Source organism: Hyperolius riggenbachi, chromosome 9, assembly GCF_040937935.1.
Source record: "Hyperolius riggenbachi isolate aHypRig1 chromosome 9, aHypRig1.pri, whole genome shotgun sequence".
Lineage (NCBI taxonomy): Eukaryota > Metazoa > Chordata > Amphibia > Anura > Hyperoliidae > Hyperolius > Hyperolius riggenbachi.
In genome coordinates this window covers 224,429,318-224,450,732 of record NC_090654.1, presented here as the reverse complement: position 1 = coordinate 224,450,732, position 21,415 = coordinate 224,429,318, and the positions used below count along the sequence as shown (strand labels likewise).

At 43.3% G+C, this 21,415-nt stretch overlaps 2 protein-coding genes across 2 annotated transcripts in view; both read left to right on the top strand.

Annotated features, from left to right (window-relative positions):
* The window catches only part of LOC137532976 (spectrin beta chain, erythrocytic-like), a 564,120-nt gene that overhangs the window by 207,934 nt on the left and 334,771 nt on the right, over nucleotides 1-21,415 (top strand). The window lies entirely within an intron of this gene.
* Nucleotides 1-21,415, top strand: part of LOC137533599 (hepatic sodium/bile acid cotransporter-like) — a 54,700-nt gene that overhangs the window by 30,090 nt on the left and 3,195 nt on the right. The window contains exons 3-6 of the mRNA XM_068254949.1: nucleotides 10,043-10,420; nucleotides 12,240-12,461; nucleotides 15,470-15,640; nucleotides 17,247-17,440. Of these exons, the coding sequence (XP_068111050.1) occupies nucleotides 10,043-10,420; nucleotides 12,240-12,461; nucleotides 15,470-15,640; nucleotides 17,247-17,440 (965 nt within the window). The remainder of the gene's footprint in view (nucleotides 1-10,042; nucleotides 10,421-12,239; nucleotides 12,462-15,469; nucleotides 15,641-17,246; nucleotides 17,441-21,415) is intronic.

Here is a 21,415-nt window from a genome sequence, read left to right as displayed (position 1 = left end):
TTTCTACTATGTCATTCCAGTGCCTCTTTAATAATGATTGTGCCACTCCTACTGGCAGCTTTGTACTGCCTGATGTACTAAAACTTATGGAAACCAGTACAAAGCTAAAGGAAGCCACATCGCACACCACAGCCCCCCGAGCTCTCAGTGCTATTGTTTTAATAAGGAATGGGCATGTTAGGTCAATGATTGATAGATTAACCAACCATCAATTGGCATATCCTTATTTTCAACAATGTTTTGTTAGGCCTAGTGCACACCAGAGCGGTTCTGCTGCGGTTTGCGATCCGCTTGCGGGTGCAGATCCGCTTGGGTAATGTATTTCAATGGGCTGGTGCACACCAGAGCGGGAGGCGTTTTTCAGAAACGCATACTCCCGGGCTGCTGCAGATTTTGGATTGCGGATGCGTTTCTGCCTCAATGTTAAGTATAGTAAAAACGCAAACCGCTCTGAAAAACGGCAGTTCAGAGCGGTTTGCCAGGCGGTTTTTGTTACAGTAGCTGTTCAGTAACAGCTTTACTGTAACAATACATGAAATCTACTACACCAAAAACGCTTCACAAAACCGCAAAATGCTAGCTGAAACGCTACAGAAAAATAACAAAAAGCGTTTCAAAATCTGCTAGCATTTTGCGGATCTGCTAGCGTTTTTTGGTGTGCACCAGGTCTCAGTGTTGTTAGTTTTATACTGAATCCAACAACTAATCTATTTAAAAAAATCACTTGTATGCCTAGCCGTACGATGAACTATCCAGGACTGCAGGGTACACACGGTATGATTTTTCCGCACGATTTTCTGACCCCATGTTGTTTTCCGCTCGGTTCTGCGCTCGATTCTCTTATCTCCGCTCGTTTTTCTTATCTTTTTACATTCACTTCTATGAGAAATCGAGCGCAGAATCCATCAGGAGTAATATCGGATATGAGGGATTTCATCAATCAGTTGCATCTATCGCATGGAGAATCGTATGGTGTGTACCCTGCATAAGGCCCCATTCACACTAAACGCTTGTGCTTTTGCTAGCGTTTTGGTCTGGCGTTTTTTGGCGATTAACGCCATTCACACTTGGGGCGGTTTCCCGTTGATGGCGATTAGCGCTTCTAAACGCGATCGCCGGGAAATCGCCTGAAAATCGCCTGAAAATGGTGCAGGATACAACATTTTTTTGGGACCGATTTGCGTTTATAACTTTATAAATTCCTCAAAATAAAATATCTATCTATCAGGGGCGTAACTATAGACCCTGCAAGGGATGCAGCTGCAGGGGGGCCCATAAGCCACAGGGAGCCCTGTCCTGAGAGACTGACAACTAAGGGCAAAGAGAGAAAAATCTTTCTCCTCTCTGCACGATTGTTCTAATGACTGCATCTGCTCAGCCACTGATAACGAATTATACAAAGTTTTGTAGACAAAGATTTGTAGACTATCCCTATTCAGTGTGTAGGGGAAGGGGGCCCCATCCAAAGTTTTGCAGGGGGGCCCCGTGAATTCAAATTACGCCTCTGATATATATATATATTTATTAGTGAGGAGGAGAAACTATTTTTGTGAAACTACATATTTAGATAATCATAAATATAAATGTAAATATAGGTATTTAACCTCAGATTAGAGTAAAATTGCAAATATATACTTTTTTTTTTTTTTTTTAAGATATATTAAGTGGTCTAGCAAACATGAACTGGATTAATAAAACCTTCCCTACTAAAAGAAAGCTTGTAACAAAAAATTGCCCGGGGGGGGGGGGGGGTACTTAATCGAGAGGGGGAAGCCTCTGGGTCCTTTTGAGGCTTCCCCCGTCCTCCTCTGTCCCACGATGGTTTTACTCTGCCCCTCCGAACAGCGAGCATGTAAATATTTACCTTTCCTGCTCCAGCACAGTAGCGGCTCTCAGTTCAGCGCAAGTTGCCTGCGCAGTACAGCGGACTTGACTGGGATCGGCTAATTTCGCCTTATCCCGAGCCGAAAGCCGCTACTGCACCTGCGCTGGACCCGGGGAAGGTAAATACAGCCTGTCAAATTGGCTTCGGAAGGGGCCCAGCAAGATCACCGTGGGACAGAGGACGACGGGGGAAGCCTCGATATAATTCAGAGGCTTCCCCCTCCCGAGGTAAATACCCCTTTGGGCACTTTTTTTTTTTTATTACAGGGTCTCTTTAAGATGTTAGGTTTAAAAATTTTAGGGTAGGAACACACTAGACAAAATCGCATATGCGTTTTCCACTATGTGCTATGGGAAACGCATATGCGATTCTGCCTAGGTTGTTCCTACCCTCACCTGGGTCATTTCATGTCCTGGCCTGGGTTGCTGTAAAGTTTGTGAATTAGTGGTTGTATATTTGCAGTTAAGTACAGATTCTACAGCAGCTGTTTGTTTTTTGTTTTTTAAATAGATGAGATCGCAATTGTACCATTTCTGAGGTGCCCAGTATGAGAAAACATTTAACCACTTAAGGACCGCCTAACACCGATAGGCGGCGGCGGGTTTAAGTGGTTATTACATGGAAATGGCCGCTCGTTCGAGCGGCCTTTCCATGTAAGTTCACGGAGGGTGTCTCCGTGAACAGTGTGCGAGCCGCCGATCGCGGCTCGCACGCCTAATGTAAACACGCCGTAAGGCAGATCGGCGATCCCCGGCCTCTGATTGGCCGGGGATTGCCGGCATATGATAGGCTGAAGCCTATCCTTCAATGCGCAGGACGGATATCCGTCCTGCGCAGCTTTGATCACGGAGGGGAGGGAGGTAAGAGGAGGAAGCGCCGAGAACGCTGCGGAGGGGGGCTTTGAGAAGCCCCCCCCCCCGCTAATCCCAACTAGCCGGCGGCGATCAGACCCCCCCGGCAGGACATCCCCCTAGTGGGGAAAAAAGGGGGGAAGTCTGGTCGCCCCAGCTGCCACACGATCTGTGCTGTGGGCTGAATAGCCCACGCGCAGGGGCGTAGCAATAGGGGGTGCAGAGGTAGCGACCGCATCGGGGCCCTTGGGCCAGAGGGGCCTCGAGAGGGCCCTCACTCAACTGCAATATTAGCTCTCTATTGGTCCTGTGCTCATAATAATCACTTCTATAAATACTTTGAATAGAGGTAATCATTAACACACTGTTCCCCATCCCCTACTTGCACCTCTGACACTGTTGTTGCCATTGGCAGGTTTTGGTGCGCCGTATTAATTGTTATGCATACAGTGCTTGGGGGGCCCCAATGTAAAACTTGCATCGGGGCCCACAGCTCCTTAGCTACGCCACTGCCCACGCAGCACAGATCTTCCCAAACACCCCTGGTCCTTAAGTGGTTAAAAAAGAGAGGTTAGTATTGGTCTTACCTCTTCTGTAGAAATTGGCCAGCAAAAACCGAAAGTATATGTTTTTTATCAAGCACTAAAATGGACAATGTGCCTTGGGGAACCTCGTCTGCTTATTAAGGAGTATAGAACAGTGTCTGTGAGTTTGGGGCAAAATGATGTCCTAGAAGAGCTCACTCGTATTGACCCAAACTCACAGGATATGTTGTTGTATAGATAGATCTCTAGCTACTTTAATCTCTGACTAATACTGGGGGGTACTTCTGGATAACTAACACTATTGAATGGCACATCTGGTTTTGCAGTACAATCTGGGACACACTGGACTACCTAATATTATTTGGGGACACATCTGGCTATCCAAAACTAATAACTAGGGGTGTACTGTGCTACCTAACACCTGCCATTATGAAGAATAGTGTTCTTGTGAGTAGCGTTGCAACCTTTGGCAGCACTTCTGACAAAAGAAGGTGTGTATGTGGGGGGCACCAAAGTCTAGTCTCCTTAAGTGCATTGTTAAACTGGCCCTGGGTATGCATGTTTAGTTGCTGGCACTTACAGTGTGTGTGCTTTTGTGTATACATACTGTGTGTGCGTGTATACTGTGTGTGTGCTTTTGTGCATACATACTGTGTGTGCGTGTATACTGTGTGTAATCGCATCCAACTCAATCTGCTCTGGAGATAGTAGGATGAGCAAATGGTGCTCTGCTGCAGGGACAACAGTCGGGCTGTTTTTTTTAAGCACACGTATTCCAGAGCGTTGCCTGGAGTGCCATGCCCCTGAATTAAGCCACACCTCCCGAATAAAGCCATGCCCCACAGGTATTAGTGCCTCCTTCTGTCCCCTTGTGGTGCCTCTCTCCCCATGCATCCCTCTGTTCCCCTATGCCTCTCTCTGTCCCCTTGTGCTGCCTCTGCCCCCATATGAATCCTTCTGTCCCCTTGTGCTGCCTATCCCTCCCATGCATCCCTCTGTCCCCCTTTGTGCCTCAGGTGCCCCCTCCATTATGCATCCACACTATATGGCACGTGTGTGTGTGTTGTGGTATTTTTTTATTTTTTTATTTATTTATTTATTTTTGGGGGGGGGGGGGGGGGAGACACAACAGTAGTATGATACATGTGACCAGTCGTTGGTAATCTGACACGTTAGATCAAAAATTACCTTGTTAACAATGTCGTTTAAATCCTGTGCTGATGGGAGATTTTCTTCTGAAATGTTCGAACAGTTCTCTAGGTTAGGTGACAAACCCCGGAGTCTGTTTATAGCTTTACATTATGCTAATTCGAACCCACTCTGACCCAATTTATTTATGTTTTTAGATGAGTAATGATTGAGAATTTCATAGGTTTTGTATTGTTTTAGCTTTTTTTATCAATTAGCTGATGTTTATTGTGCATTGTAAGATGTTATAGGTAGTTCACAGGTTATACAATTGAGTTAGGATATTTTTGTCAGTGTGTTTTTTTTTTTTAATTGTATTTGTAATGTTTAAATAGTGCTGAACACCAATAACCAAGGCCTCTTTTTTCCACGGACTGCTGATAGGCAGTGAAATGCCTCTCAACCTCTCACAACTGCTTACTACTGCCTGGTAACTGCTCACTGCTGCCTGGTAACTGCTTGCTGAGCACACATCCATGGAAAACAGACCTAATATAAGAGCATGCGCTGAACTGACTTATAGCGTTTGCACCACCTAGTGGAAATGTACATAATGCAGTCAGAAAAATCATTACCACTACAACCCCATGCACTGTATGTCTTCTAGTTTAACAGTGAGGCCTGGAGCCCACTACAAAACGCAATCGCTAATCACAATCGCTAGCGTTTCTGTGAGCGTTTTGTAAGTGATTTCATGAGCGTTTTTGGCAGCGATTGTAAAAGTGTATTCTGTTTGCCAGCGGTTGTGTAGCGATTAGCGTTTTTAATTCTGATTGGATATTAATTTTATTTATTTTACAGTGTGCAGTAACTTCAAAACACTAGCAAAATCGCTCTGTGTAGGTTTTGATGAGCGATTATAGCAGCGTTTATATACTTTGCAGAAACGCCAGCATTTTTGAGCGTTAGCGTTTCTGCAATGTAAAGTATATAAACGCTGGCATAATCGCTCGTCAAAACCTACACAGAGCGATTTTGCAAGCATTTTTACATTACTGCACACTGTAACAAAATGAGAATTAATTGAAAGGACCAATAAGAATTAAAAACGCTAATCGCAAATCGCAACACAACCGCTGGCAAATTACACTTTTTTTAAAATCGCTCCTGAAAACGCTCATGAAATTGCTTACTAACCGCTCATACAAAACGCTAGCGATTGCGATTAGCGATAGCGTTTTGTAGTGAGTTCCAGGCCTGAGGCAGAGAACACACTAAGCAAAAATGCTAGCATTGCGGAAAACGCCACAAAAATGCACATAATGCAAGTCAATGGGCCACATGTAAAACGCATATACTTGCGTTTTGCAATGTGCGTTTTTAAAAATGCTGGTTTTGTTGCATATTTTTCAAAAACGCAGATAATAAAAGTCAATGGTGACGCAGGGGTATTGCGTTTTAGTGTTTTGCATGTGTTTTTATTTGCGTTATTGAAAAAAAAAAAGTTTGCTGTATTTCTGCTACCTATTGACTTCCTAGTGATTCGTATAAAACGCTCATCAAAAACCTATGCAAAACTCATACAAGACGAATATGCGCTTTGTATATGCGAAACGCAAGAAAAAAACATGTGCGGGGGGGAAAAAGCAAACCGCAAACGCACTAAAAACGCACAAACTCATGCATCAAAACGCTACGTTTCCCGCACTGCCAAGTGTGCACCCAGCCTAAAAGTTTTTTGTCACAGTGGGTAGCAAAAGTATTCGGCCCCCTTGAAGTTTTCCACATTTTGTCATATTACTGCCACAAACATGAATCAATTTTATTGGAATTCCACATGAAAGACCAACACAAAGTGGTGTACATATGAGAACTGGAACGAAAATCATACATGATTCCAAACATCTTTTACAAATAACTAGCTGCAAATTGGTGTGTGCATAATTATTCGGCACCCTTTGATCTGAGTGCAGTCAGTTGCCTATAGACATTGCCTGATGAGTGCTAATGACTAAATAGAGTGCACCTGTGTGTAATCTAATTTCAGTACAAATACAGCTGCTCTGTGAGGGCCTCAGAGGTTGTCTAAGAGAATATTGGGAGCAACAACACCATGAAGTCCAAAGAACACACAAGCCAGGTCCAAGACAGGTCAGGGATCAAGTTATTGAGAAATGTAAAGCAGGCTTAGGCCACAAAAAGATTTCCAAAGCCTTGAACATCCCACGGAGCACTGTTCAAGCGATCATTCCGGAATGGAAGGAGTATGGCACAACTGTAAACTGTAAAGGCCATCCACCTAAACTCACAGGCCGAACAAGGTGAGCGCTGATCAGAAATGCAGTCAAGAGGCCCCTGGTGACTCTGGACGAGCTGCAGAGATCTACAGCTCAGGTGGGAGACTCTGTCCATAGGACAACTATTAGTCATGCACTGTACAAAGTTGGCCTTTATGGAGGAGTGGCAAGAAGAAAGCCATTGTTAACAGAAAGCATAAGAAGTCCCGTTTGCAGTTTGCCACAAGCCATGTGGGGGACACAGCAACCATGTGGAAGAAGGTGCTCTGGTCAGATGAGACCAAAATGGAACTTTTTGGCCAAAATGCAAAACGCTATGTGTGGCAGAAAACTAACACTGCACATCACTCTGAACACACCATCCCCACTGACAAATATGGTGGTGGCAGCATCATGCTCGGGGGGTGCATCTCTTCAGCAGGGACAGGGAAGCTGGTCAGAGTTGATGGGAAGATGGATGGAGCCAAATACAGGGCAAACTTGGAAGAAAACCTCCTTGGAGACTGCAAAAGACTTGAGACTGGGGCGGAGGTTCACCTTCCAGCAGGACAATGACCCTAAACGTAAAGCCAGGGCAACAATGGAATGGTTTAAAACAAAACATATCTGTGTTAGAATGGCCCAGCCAAAGTCCAGATCTAAATCCAATCGAGAATCTGTGGCAAGATCTGAAAACTGCTGTTTACAAACGCTGTCCATCTAATCTGACTGAGCTGGAGCTGTTTTGCAAAGAATGGGCAAGGATTTCAGTCTCTAGATGTGCAAAGCTGGTAGAGACATACCCTAAAAGACTGGCAGCTGTAATTGCAGCAAAAGGTGGTTCTACAAAGTATTGACTCAGGGGGCCGAATAATTACGCACACCCCACTTTGCATTCATTTATTTGTAAAAAAATGTTTGGAATCATGTGTGATTTTCATTCCACTTCTCACGTGTACACAACTTTGTATTGGTCTTTCACGTGGAATTCCAATAAAATGGATGCATGTTTGTGGCAGTAATGTGACAAAATGTGGAAAACTTCAAGGGGGCCGAATACTTTTGCAACCCACTGTATATTCGGTGGATTACCCAGGTGTGGAAAAATTAACAAAACCGAAACTAATTATTCTTGCAAGCAAGGACGGGTGGGAGCTTCTAAATAGTCTCATGACAACAGTACTCCACAATTCTCAAATAGTTCTTCTTTCAAACCTTGGCAACAGTACTGATGAGCACAAAATTAAATGTACATTTTAATAACCTTAAATGGCTTTAGGGCCCATTCACACTTGCTGATCGCAAAACGCTAGCGCTTTTGCTAGCGTTTTGCTATGGCGATTTTGCATGATTAACACAGTAAAAATCGCCATTCACACTTGGCGATTTTTTTTTCACGATCGCGTTTAGCACTTCTATAGCACTGAAACGCGAATTGCCAAAGTAAGAACAGGGCCCGTAGACTTTTATTACACTAGCGCTTTCAAAAGCGCTAGCGTTTGAGCGTTTAGCCGAAATCGACGGCAAAACGCTCAATTGTGAATGGGCCCTTAATATTTCAAAAACCATGCCTCTCTGATTGGCTGTCTAACCACTAGAGGATGATCAATGAGTTGCAAATACTTCCGAAATTATGCAAACTTTTATGCAAATTTATGCAGCTTGAAAAGGGACCAATAAATTTAAATCTGAGTTTAAATTGAATGGCCCATTTTCAAACTGCATAAATCTGCATAAAAAGTGCATACATTTGCATCAACTTGGAAGAATTTGCATTTCTTTGATCATCTCTACTAACCACCTCTCAGGGCTTTTATCAATTATCCTCCAATGCTTGATGAACAGCTTCAGATCCAAAAGGATGGGTGACTATACGCTTGGTGGAGAGCTTCAGGGTAGGAACACACTAGCCAGAATCGCATATGTGGTTTCCACTATGTGCTATGGAAAACGCATATGCAATTCTGCCTAATGTGTTCCTACCTTCAGGCTACAGATTCAGGTTTCTGCCTGGAACAAACTGCTTGTTGACTAGGGATGGACAATGAGATTTAAATAATTTCAAGTTGATGCAGCATTATGCCAATTTTGTATGCAAATCTATGTAGTTTGAAAATGAATCCACTCCTGCTGAGGTAACATTCGATTGGTCCATTTTCAAGCTGCACAAATTTGCATACAAAATTTACATAATCCTGCATCAACTCTAAATTATTTGCATCGCATTAACCATCTCTATTGTTGACACAGTTGCAAAAAGTTAAAAAAACAACAAGTATTTGGGTTGATCCGAGTACCTCTTGAGGGATAGCCAAGACAACAGACTGAAAGACTGACTACTTCTACAGCAATATTTTTATGGCAGAACAGTATGAGGCCCGGAACCCACTAGAAAGCACAACGTGCTATTGCAATTGCTAGCGATTTGCAAGCGATTTTGGCAGCAATGTCCCTGCTCCTATACAATACATTAGAATGGAAATGCTCCCAAAATGCTGCATGTCCTGCGATTGCGATTTCCTTAATCGCATTCGCTCTAGTGGAACCTGTCCCATCCATTTACGCAGAGCGTTTAGGGAAATCGCTAGCAATTGAAAGCGCTCAATAAATGCTCAAAAAAATTCTCTAGTGGGTTCCAGGCCTTAAGGTGGGTACACACGTCAGATAAAAGTCTTTGGAAAATGAAAGATAACAGACCAATTTTACCCCCTTTCATGTAGTATGAGAGCCATACTCTACACAGTCTATTCTATGGAGCTGAACTCCCCATCAGACAGAAATCTTTGCAAGATGCTGCACACAAAGATGCTGTACACATGCAACAGATCAGTAACTGCAAAAGATCTGTTCCTGCAAAAGATCCATTCCTGCAAAACGCATTCATAGTCTATGATATCTGCAGATCTCATACACACCTTGTTTAACGGACAATTATCTGTAGATCAGATCCACCAGGTTGTATCTTCAGATCGGCAGATAATTGTCTGATCTGCAGATGAATGCCCATTAAACAAGGTGTGTATGGGATCTGCAGATATCATAGACTATGAATGCATTTTGCAGGAATGGATCTTTTGCAGGAACAGATCTTTTGCAGTTACTGATCTGTTGCATGTGTACAGCATCTTTGTGTGCAGCATCTTGCAAAGATTTCTGTCTGATGGGGAGTTCAGCTCCATAGAATAGACTGTGTAGAGTATGGCTCTCATACTACATGAAAGGGGGTAAAATTGGTCTGTGATCTTTCATTTTCCAAAGACTTTTATCTGACGTGTGTACGCACCTTTAGTGTGAAGATTCTACAGTATATGGCCAGTTCAATGAAACCGCACACTAATCAAGTATTATTTCTTCTAGTTCTGGAGTCATGAATGCCACCAGAGAAGCAAGCTGGAGGTTTGATGGGTCTGGCAATGTAACTTTTACTGATCCCAGCCATGAATTGCTTGGCTATATTCTAGATGCAAGCTCAGTTATTCTACTCTGTATTATCATGATGTCTTTTGGCTGCATGATGCAACTCTCAGAACTAAAGAGGTATATTCTGAGACCTAAGGAGCTGGTCATTGCTGTCTGCGCTCAGTATGGGATCATGCCACTCTCTGCTTTTTCCTTGAGCCATGCTTTTAAGCTAAGTGCCATAGAATCCCTGGCCATTCTCATCTGTGGCTGCTGCCCTGGCGGAAATCTTTCCAACATATTTACTTTAGCTGCAAAAGGTGATATGAATCTGAGGTAAGACATACTGCATTGTGTATAAAAGTTTTTTGTTCCATCTGCCCTACTGACTAATATTTTGTTAATTGCAAAGAACATGCAGACTGGGCACTGTCTCACCATTATTTTATTGCTTCCATCAACATAAAAGCCATCAAATTGTGCTTCAGATGTACATCTGCATGTGCATTGGCTAGTCAGTGGTGTGGCAGGTGGGATCAAGTGGGTACAGGGGTGACAGGACTGGCACTACAGCCATTTCACACTATACAGTGCTTGCTCATGTGAAGGCCCGGATTAACATTACAGGAGCCTGTAGGCACAGATGTCCTGGCACCCTAGACTTTACAATCCATGAACCTACAAACGCCCACCGAAATGCGCCACAAGTGTGCTGGCTGCCCCAGCTGTAACTTCTGCCCTACTTTCCTTGCCCATTATAGGTAGCTGAAGGTACCCCTTAGTATAAGGTAAGCCAGAGCTATCCTCAGTCTTAACGTGAACCCGAGGTGAGAGTTATATAGAGGCTGCTACAGGGGTCTAGTCCTGGGAAAAGAAGTGAGTGGACTCACCCGAAAAAACCCTGCGCCGTGTGCCAAAATGGGTGTGGTCAAGCATACGCTGGGTGTGGTCAAGGGTGGGGCCAAATATACATGACCTTAGCAGTGGTGTAAAAGGTCTGCTGGGGAAGTTTGAGCTCTGCCATAGTGTTTCCGACAAAAATAGATGTAATCTGACAGCATTTCACCAAAAAGACACGTAATCTGGCAGAAGTTCCTCCAAAATACAGATAATATGGCAGTGGTTCCTCCAAAATAGACAATCTGGCAGCAGCAATTCCCCCAACATACAGACAAGCTAGAAGCAGTTCCCCAAAATACGCAAAACCTGGCAGCGGATCACCCAAAATACATGTAATCTGACAGCAGTGGTCCCCCAAACATACACAATCTGGCAGCAGTTCCCCAAAGTACACCTAATCTGGCTGCAGCCGGTCCCCTAACATACACATAATCTAGCAGCTGTTCCCCAAAATACAATTAATCTGTTAACAGCGGTTCCCCAAAAGTACAGATAATCTGACAGCAGTCTCCCCCCCCCCCCCCCAATGGGTACCCCAGCATAGGTAGCCAGGTCTATAGGTGTCCCCAGTATAAGTAGCCATGAGTATAGTTGTCCCCAGAATAGGTAGCCAGGTGTATAGATGTCCCCAGAAAAGGTGGACAGGTGTATAGATGTCCCCACTATATGTAGCCAGGTTGTATAGATGTCCCCAGTATAGCCAGGTCTATAGGTACCCCCAGAATAGGTAGCCAGATGTCCCCACAAGGAGGGGAGGCAGCGCAGAGAAGAGGGAGCAGTGGGCACAGCAGGGAAGGGGGGACGTCTTCACACCCCCCCCCCCCCACCTTGGGGCTCCCCCATCCTCCCTCTCCCCTCCAGAACTAAAATTTGCGGGCAGCTGACAGTGGGCGGGACTTACCTCTTCCTTGTTCCAAGCGCCGGGAAGTAGTGATGTCCACTGACTCACTATAGAAGGACACAGAGGCTGGTCATTGTATACAGAATATGCCTCTGTGTCCTAATAGGATTTCACAAACCCACCTCTGGTTCTCTTTAAGCTAGTATCAGCCACATCTATGCAAAGCTGACCTTTACTAGTTGTCAGAATCAGGGACACAATACAGTAACAGCAATAGCTCTCTGCCTTTTGATAATTTGTGCACCTCTGTCAGCTTATAAAACCCTACTCTCTATTAACCACAAGCCAGTGTAATACATAACATGTACAAATGTATCTTCTGTACCCTTTTTTTTTTTCTTTTCTCTCTTGTAGTGTTTTGATGACTTTTACTTCCACTGTTCTTGCACTTGGGGTGATGCCATTGCTTCTGTACATCTATTGTCTTGGAATGGATCTTGGGCCAATGTATGGAAGGGTTCCTTTCATAAAAATAGGTATATCTTTGCTGATTGTTATCCTTCCATGTTGTGCTGGTATATTGCTGAACAGCAAGAGGCCACAATACTCAAAATACTTTACGAAGGTAAGAAAATCGTGTGTGTGTGTGTGTGTGTGTGTATGTATAGATGATATTCAACTTTGTATTAAGACCACTGCAAGGGATACTTACAGGCTAGTGAATTAGGAGTTCGTCAGTTGCAGAGGAGTGTACTTGCCAACAGTGTAAGTTCTTCATTCTTGCCTCCAGGCTGCATTTGTCCATAGAGATGCAAAAATTATGGCCTTAGATGTTACAGGTCCATCCTGAGCCCCTTGGTGATAGCACAATATCATCAGTCTTACCCTTGCATCTCCACCATGGAACTCCATAATCCAGACCGATATTTGGCTGCATAGGGTTTTGAGCTGGCATTAAGATGAGAAATATGTAGCCAATAGTGTTGGTGTTTTAATTCTGCAATATGTGGTTTAGAAGAACCCAAACACGCGTTCCGCACCATTTCAGCTCGGAACAGGATGGGGTGGGGTGCATTTCATTTAAAGGGGCACTATGGCGAAGATTTGTAAATTTTAAATTATGTGCAAACATACAAATAAGTACCTTTTTTTTTTTTTTTTTTTTTTTTTTCCAGAGTAAAATTAGCTATAAATTACTTTTCTCCTATGTTGCTGTTACTTACAGTGGATAGTAGAAATCTGACAGAAGTGACAGGTTTTGGACTAGCCTATCTCTTCATAGGGGATTCTCAGGGATTCATTTATTTTCGAAAGCAATTTATAGCTCATTTTACATACTTCTTCTTTGTCTATGTTTGCACATATTTTAAATTTTACAACTTTTCGCCATAGTGCCCCTTTAACTTCCTCCTTCCAGCTTGAAAGGAGGAAGTATTGAACACAAGTCATAGTACACAAGTCCTAAAAAGGCAGAATACAGGCCAGGTCTCCCAATCTGAATACTATAAACATGTTCACATCTCCACAACAGGGTGCTATGCTAACTGTACCTCCCTTAAGCTGCATACACACGTGCATGGTGCATCAACAGCTATCTACACGTCTCGCCAGAAAGGCAGAGACGCGGCGGAAGCTGTCTGTGAATGGAGCATCCCCTGGCCGGATGCTCCATTCACTTGCATTGGGTCTCCTGTCGCTAGTCCGCATACACACACGGACTAGCGACAGTTGCGGCGACAGCTGCTGCCGGCGATTGACCAAGTTAATCGCCCGGCGACAGCTCTGACAAGCGACAGTTCGGGGTGTGCGCGGCATACACACGGGCGACCTGTCGTCGCAACACGCGCGTGCCACGTGGTTGCGGCGACAGCCGTAGCCCGTGTGTATAAAGCTTAAAAGAGAACCCGAGGTGGCTTCCTAAGAATGATATCCGCACACAGAGGCTGGGTCTGCCTATACTGCCCAGCCTCTGTAGCTATCTCAATCCCTCCTAAGTTCCCCCTGCGCTCTGCTATGCCCCATAAATCACAGCCACTTTGTCGACACGCAGCGGGCTGTGTTTACCTCTGTAGTGTCACTCTCGCCGCTCCACCCGCCTCCTGCATAGCTCAAGTCCCCGTCCGCTTCCCTTCCCTCCAATCAGCGAGGAGCTATGCAGAAGGCGGGGGAGCACGCAGAGTGATACTACAGAGGTAAACACAGCCCGCTGCGACACACTGCATGTCGACAGCGCGTCTGTGATTTATGGGGGGGGATAGCAGAGCGCAGGGGGAACTTAGGGGGATTGAGATGGCAACAGACGTTGGGCAGTATAGGCAGACCCAGCCTCTTTGTGCGGATTTCATTCTTAGGAACCACCTCGGGTTATCTTTAATACTCTGACCAATTAGAGGTAGTGTCTTACAGAAAAATATCTGCAGACTCTAATTCGCCTTTCTGCTATAGTTGATTTGTTAAAAGGAAGCTGCTACAATGTAATCTATTTTTCATATTATTTTGGGATGTGGGATTCTGACCACTAGATGACTGACCTACTACCACTGTAGTCTAGATTCCTGAAGGATGTAGGTTTCATATTTAAATTGCTGCTTTTGTTTTGCGATTCTTCTGCATAATTATGTCAATAGATACAGAAACAATGAGTGGTCAGATGCTGATGTTGTGTGATTGGGTCCTCGCTTGCCATTAGTGTTCCAACCTATCCCAAAAATGTTTAAAACCTCATGAACACACTAGGTGAAACTCTACAAAGGCAGCCAATAACTAACCTCTAGCGTGGGTGCAGTGGCATCTCATGCTCTCTGATGCCTGGCCAGCGATCAGCCTGGTAGATCGATTTGGTTGGGTGTTGGCCAAGAGCATCGTTCTCCCTCTCACCCCACCTGCCGCATTTTTTCACTCCTGCAATACACCATCAGCCCTTCTGCCCCCACATAGCAGCAGAATACACTAGCTTAAAGGGCACTAAGCAACATTTTTTTTCTGCAGTGTGTCCTGATTTGAATAACTGTAGGAGCTGCCATGTTCCCTCCTCCCCTTCCCTCTTCCCGCACTTATCCAGAGGCAAGGTGGGATAAGAAGTTAATCATGTGTGACTTCTCTAAACTGTTTGAGGCACAGTGTACTATCTCCCCTCCTGCTGATGAAAGGTTTTATTTGCTCATTGCTACTGCTAATTAAATCGACCTTATCTGCCTGCAATTTCTGTTGATGGCAGTCCCTGCTGCCCGCAGAAGTAGGGAAATCAAAGCCACTAACAAACATTTAAATGTACAAAGAAGAGGTCAAATGGAAGGGTTTTTTTTTGTTTTGTTTGAGTCACATTGTTGGCATACATACTGTATGTGCTACTGAGATGCCCTGGGGGGCTAAAAATGCTGCTTGGTTTCCTTTAAGATTCAAGTTTGGCTCGGTGAAGACTAGTCAAATGTGTCCACATCAGCCTCCATAAACCATGAATCTTTGTAGGTGCGTTGTTTATCCCTTTTAAAAGAACTATTACTCATATGTTGGTGTTTTATAAGTCAATAATAATGTTTTCTAATTGTAGTTTAGTCACCCCAAACATTTGCTATTTATTGGTATTGTTCAAATATCTTACAAAAGCCAATGATTCTAATGCAAAATGTGTTCTAGCTTGGCAGAATTCTTGGAATTCCCTTTGCAATTGGCCTCATAGTTATGTCTGCATTTTACCTGAAAGGGGACATCTTTAAGATCTTTTCACCCTGGCTCATGGGAGCTGCTGCACTGCTACCGCTGACTGGTTATGTGCTTGGATATGCAGTTACTGTTCCATTCAAGGTTCAGGCTTCGTAAGTACTTTTTGAACTTTGTGAAACAGCTAAAATATTAGTTAGACCAGCTCTACTGGTAGACCAATCATTCACTTAAGCTGAATACTCAGATCCCAACATAGGAAGATCCTTTGTGCTGGTGGGCATAAGCGACGGCACATGATGGGCGCGAAAGGGAAGTCAAGTGATCGCGGTACTTTGTGTGGAGTCGTCGGGAGTCTTAAAGATACAATCCGCCATGGCGGTCGCTAAACGATTGGTCCTGTGCTCACATCGCAAGATTGCAGAAATGACCGCTCGTCGCTCAAAAATTGCCGGTCGTCGGAAAAATCGCCAGGTGGGCACGGCCTTTACACCCTGTATTGCCAAAGTAAGGTAAAGCAAGTCTCCAGAACATTGTGTACAAAGTGAAAAATAAAGACTCAACAAATTATGCAATAAAATGTATTGCTACAATATGATATAAAGATCACAAGATAACATTCATAATATAGGCATGTTATGCCTGGTACACACCATGCAATTTTCCATCAGATCGATGGTACTAATTTAAATAAATTGAATGCAAACTGAAATTGTATAGCTCATTTTACTCTGCAAGAAACATATTCTTGTTTGAATGGGTTTACATGTATTTTAAATTTTACTATTTTTGCGATAGTGGTGCATAAATGATTACCATTCTTGAAAGAACATATAAAGGTGGTCATTAACAGCATAGCACCAATGAAGACAGTGGTTGAAGGAAGACCCTTGGTGGCCCCCTGTGGTCCAGGGACCCTGGTTCTAGTTCTACATTGTATTAAAAATGTCTTCCTATTCAGAACATATATCTTACGAAAACAATGTTAAGTTAAAAGAGAACTCTAGCACTTGATTTCATAACATGCAAAAAGTAGAGAACATGGATAAAGTAGATATTTGTTATAACTACAGATACTGAAAGTCTGACAGCTTTAGCAGGTATCTGTTTAAAGGGAACCTGAATCGAAACGAAAAAAAGTTTCACTTACCTGGGGCTGCTTCTAGCCCCCTGCAGCCACCCTGTGTCGGCACCGTCACAGATCGATCCTCCGGTCCCCCCGTGCCAAGTTCTTGCCGACTGGCCAGTCGATGGCCACTGCACCTGCGCAGCCCTGGCTGTGCACATCCTCGATCACTCTCCTTCCGCTGGGAGCGTCCTGTGCATGCACAGTATGGTGGTCTCGTTCTGCTGCGCATGTGGCAGGAGCGTGATCGAGGATGCGCGCAGACAGGGCCGTCCAGACGCCGTGGCCATCCAAATGGCTGAGTCGGCAAAAACAAAACTTAGTGGCAACAGGCGAACAAGGGAATGGTCCCTGACAGTGCAAACACAGGCTGGCTGCAGGGGAATTTTTTTTTTATTTTTTTTTTTTTGCTTTGATTTAGGTTATCCATGTTATACAATGCCCTGGCCAGTAGAATGATGAGGTATAAACAAACTCCTGCATATATTCAGTCCATACATTCAATAATTACCTTTTTCAGATATGCAGAATACAATCTGAAAATCATTAATAATGTTTTTCTGCAATCTCAGTGCATATACTTTGGCAATGATTTTTTTTTTAATTTTTTTTTTCCTTCTGCTTTAACCCTCTAGGACTAGACGAACAATTTGCATGGAAATTGGATGCCAGAATGTTCAGCTTTGTAACGCAATCCTGAAAGTTACATTTGATGCAGACATTATAGGTCCTTATTTTCTATTTCCTTTACTTTATCTAATATTTCAGGCAACATTAGGACTATTATTCATCCTCCTATTCCGCCTTTATGACAGAAAGAAAGCTTCAGGCAAGTATATTTCTTACCATCACTAATTTTTATATGAAAGATCAGAATTAAGGATGGGCTTATCACTAGCAAGAACATATGATAAATGGTAGAAAACTATGGGCACCACCTAACAATAGTCAACAGTCATAACAATTACCATGCACCAATATTTCTTACATCGGGCCCTCACTGACTTAAAGGGATCTTGAGCAGTGCCTTTAAAAAAGAAATGTGGACTTTCGTAAATCCCCTCCCACAAGGGGACTGTGCTTAATGGGGGGCAGGGGTGTTGTTGAAAGAGGGCCTTGGGCGGTGAAAAGTACAAATCCGGCCCTACCTACAGTTGCACTTGTACAAGAACAAGTGTGCGACTACAAAAACATATCGGACACGCCCTTGTTAGATATGCTTAGAGGGACCCTTCGCTAGAGTGGTGGGTCACAGGATGATTGGGGAACCCTCTGGACTATCCAGGGGCTTCCCTCTACTCAGACAAGTATATATCCTTCTTTTTTTTTGGGGGGGGGGGGGGGGGTACACTTCACTTTTTTTTTTTTTTTTTTTTAGGGGGGTGCTTCGGGTACACTTCAAGTGATATTTGTATATTAACTAGTTAGCCACTAAGGGTTTTTTCCCCTTGTGGACCAGAGCATTGTTCATCTTTCGGCGCTCCTCCCTTTCATTTGCCAATAACTTTATCACTACTTATCACAGCAATAAGATCTGTATCTTTGTCGCTACCAATTTGACTTTCTTTGAGTGGTACATTTTGCTAAGAATTATTTTATTCTAAATCCATTTTTACAGGAATAATACAAAAAAAAATTAAAAATGCATTATTTCTCAGTTATCAGTCATTATAGTGTTAAAATAATAAATGCTATCATAATTAAACCCACATTTTATTTGCCCATTTGTCCTGGTCAGTATACCATTTAAATTATGTCCCTATCACAATGTATGGTGACAATATTTTATTTGGAAATAAAGGTGTTAATTTTCCGTTTTGCGTCCTTCACTTATTACCAGCCTCCTATTTGTGTGTGTGTGTGTGTGTGTGTGTGTGTGTGTGTGTGTGTGTGTGTGTGTGTGTGTGTAAAAATAACAGTAATATACCCTCATGACATACATATTAAAAAAAAAAGTTGAGTCCCTAAGGTAACTGTTTGTTTTTTTTGTCATTTTTTTTAAATAAGTGTTTTATTTTTGTAACTATGGGAGAGGAGGTAATGGGGTTAATTTATGTAGTATTTTATGTATTTTTATTTAATAGGATGTGTATGTAGGTGTAATTTTACTACTTGGCCACTAGATGTCCCCCTCACTTCCGATGCGTGTATCTTTTACTGCATATACGCATTACAGGAAGTAACGCATGTATGCCTTACTTACACTTTTGTCAATGAACGTGGCATCCCATTGATATCGGTTTCATTGAGCAGGGGCACTTAGATGGGTGAATAGGAACTGTGTAAGGCCTGGAACCCACTGCAAATCGCTAATCGCAAGCGCCAGCATTTTGTATGAGCAGTTTGTAAGCAGTTTAATGAGCGTTTTAGGGAGCGATTTTTTTTTTTTTGTGTGTGTGTATCAATTTGCCAGCGGTTGTGTAGCGATTAGCGTTTTAAAGTCTGATAGGTCCTTTCAATTAATTTTAAATTTGTTACAGTGTGCAGTAACTTGAAAACGCTAGCAAAATTGCTCCGTGCAGGTTTTGCTGAGCGATTAAAGCGGAATATAACCCTGCATTTCAACTTTACTCTAAAACATTATTTACAGTATATTATATGCAACCAGCATTTTTTTTTTTACTAGACCAGCATTGGAAGGGTTACACAGGGCTTTAAAGTTCCTGGAGATTTCTGCAGACGCATCCGAAGCTGAAATAGATACATTTTGTTTACATAAATGTTTCTAAGTGTTGAATGTGACTCACTCTCTCTGACTGAGAAGGAGCTTGGAGGACAGCCAAAGAATGTGTAACATTTATCAATAGATACATATAACTAAATACAATGTAACAATCTGAACTTCTGCATATCTCTCCACGGAACTTTAAACCTCTGCGTTTAACCCTTCCAATGCTGGTCTAGTAAAAAAAAATGCTTTTTGCATATAATATGCTGTAAATAATATTTTAGAGCAAAGTTGAAATGCAGGGTTATATTCCGCTTTAAGCCAGCGATGATATACTTTACATTGAGACACTAACTCTCCCAAAATGCTGCATGTCCTGCGCTTCCGATTTTCTGAATCGTAATCGCTCCAGTTGAAGTTGCCACATCCATTAACAGTAGCTGAGCGTTTTTACAAAATGCTAGCGGTTTCAAACGCTCAAAAAATGCTTTGAAAATCGCCCTTGTGGGTTCCAGCCCTAAAGGTGTATTTGAGTTAAGGTGTATTTCTTCCAATATAATGTTTATTATGGTCATATATAAGTGTCTCTGCATTAAAAAAATATTCTTTGTGCTTTCAGATATGGCTAAGATGCATTGTTCCGTAAATGAACCAGCAAGTGATCATAATATGAACTCAGCAGACACCAACAATTTACTGAGCTGAAATACCCTAAGAAAGTTATGGAGGCAATGCTGCAATGTTAAAACTGCAGTAAAGTTTATATTTTATTGAGATTTTGTAAAACTCAAAGTCAACAATAAAAAACTGTATGTAACAGCAAATAATCAACTCCTCTTGCATGATTAACAATCAATCAGGAAGGTATGGTTAAGTATACTTACACTGTCTATGTCCTAGGCGACATAACTTCGTGTACTTACTGTAATAGATACTGCCGCAGAGGCAAGCGGCATGGCGGTTATCTCCGTGTATCAGCCGGCGACCTTTGCCGCACAGTTACATGCTGGTGCTCTGCCTGGTCCTTCTATTGCACATAGATTGAGGGCTACGCGCGTGCCAGGCGACAGGACCTTTATGCGAATAGAAGGGGAGGCAGCTGATCTGCCAAGTCAGCTGACTCCAACAGTAAGCTGGATTGGCTGAATGACTGGGGCAGCGCTGTGGAGCACTTCTGTATATATCGTACCAGCCTGTCAGTTGCTCTGTGTCTGCTGTTGCAAATGCTAACGTGTGAGCGCTCAGACCTTAGTCAGATCCCAAAGTGTGCTAGAACCAGCTGGAGCCGGGGATCCACACTTAGCCTGATTCTGTTGATAGCTTAAAGTACTAATTGCATTGTATTATCTGTTATGACCTTCTGCTTGCCTTGACTATTCTCCTGCTTTTTGATTCTGTGCTTTCGCCTATTTGATCCAGTTGCCGACTCTGCCTGAACTTAACTCTGCCGATCCTGCCTGTCTCTCCTGTCCTCACCAGTGGGCCTAGCAACTGGTGAGGGATTCATAGTATTGAGTCACCTGCTCCTCAGGTGATCTCACTAGCTGCAGTACAGTCTTCATCACCTGCTCCTCAGGTGAAACCCTGACTGCAGTACAGCCCTAATCACCTGCCCCTCAGGTGATCATTACTTGCAGCATATTTGTAAACACCTGCTCCTCAGGTGTCCACTGGCTGCAGTACAGTCTTAATCACTTGCTCCTCAGGTGAAAGCCCTGACTGCAGTACAGTCTTAATCACCTGCTCCTCAGGTGATTCTCGGCTGCAGTACAGTCTGAATCACTCGCTCCTCGGGTGATCTTATCTGTACTGAATTACGTCTCCAGCTTGCTAGGCGAATACTCTTGTGTTCTATTGAGATACCTATCTCCACCAGCTCCTCTGGGGTAGCGGGTATCTCTATCATTACTGTTGCACCAAACACCTGTCCTTACATTGGTTGTCCTGGTTCTGGCTATACTAGTATTATTGGTGATTCTGCAGATCACACATAATCAGGTATAGCATCTGTATTATTGGTGATACTGCAGATCACTAATGATCAGAGAAATCTGTTCTCGCTGACACCAATCGTTACACTTACTGTATACTCATTCTTGCCTAAGAAGCAGGAAGCCTCTGCATCCCAAAGGTTTC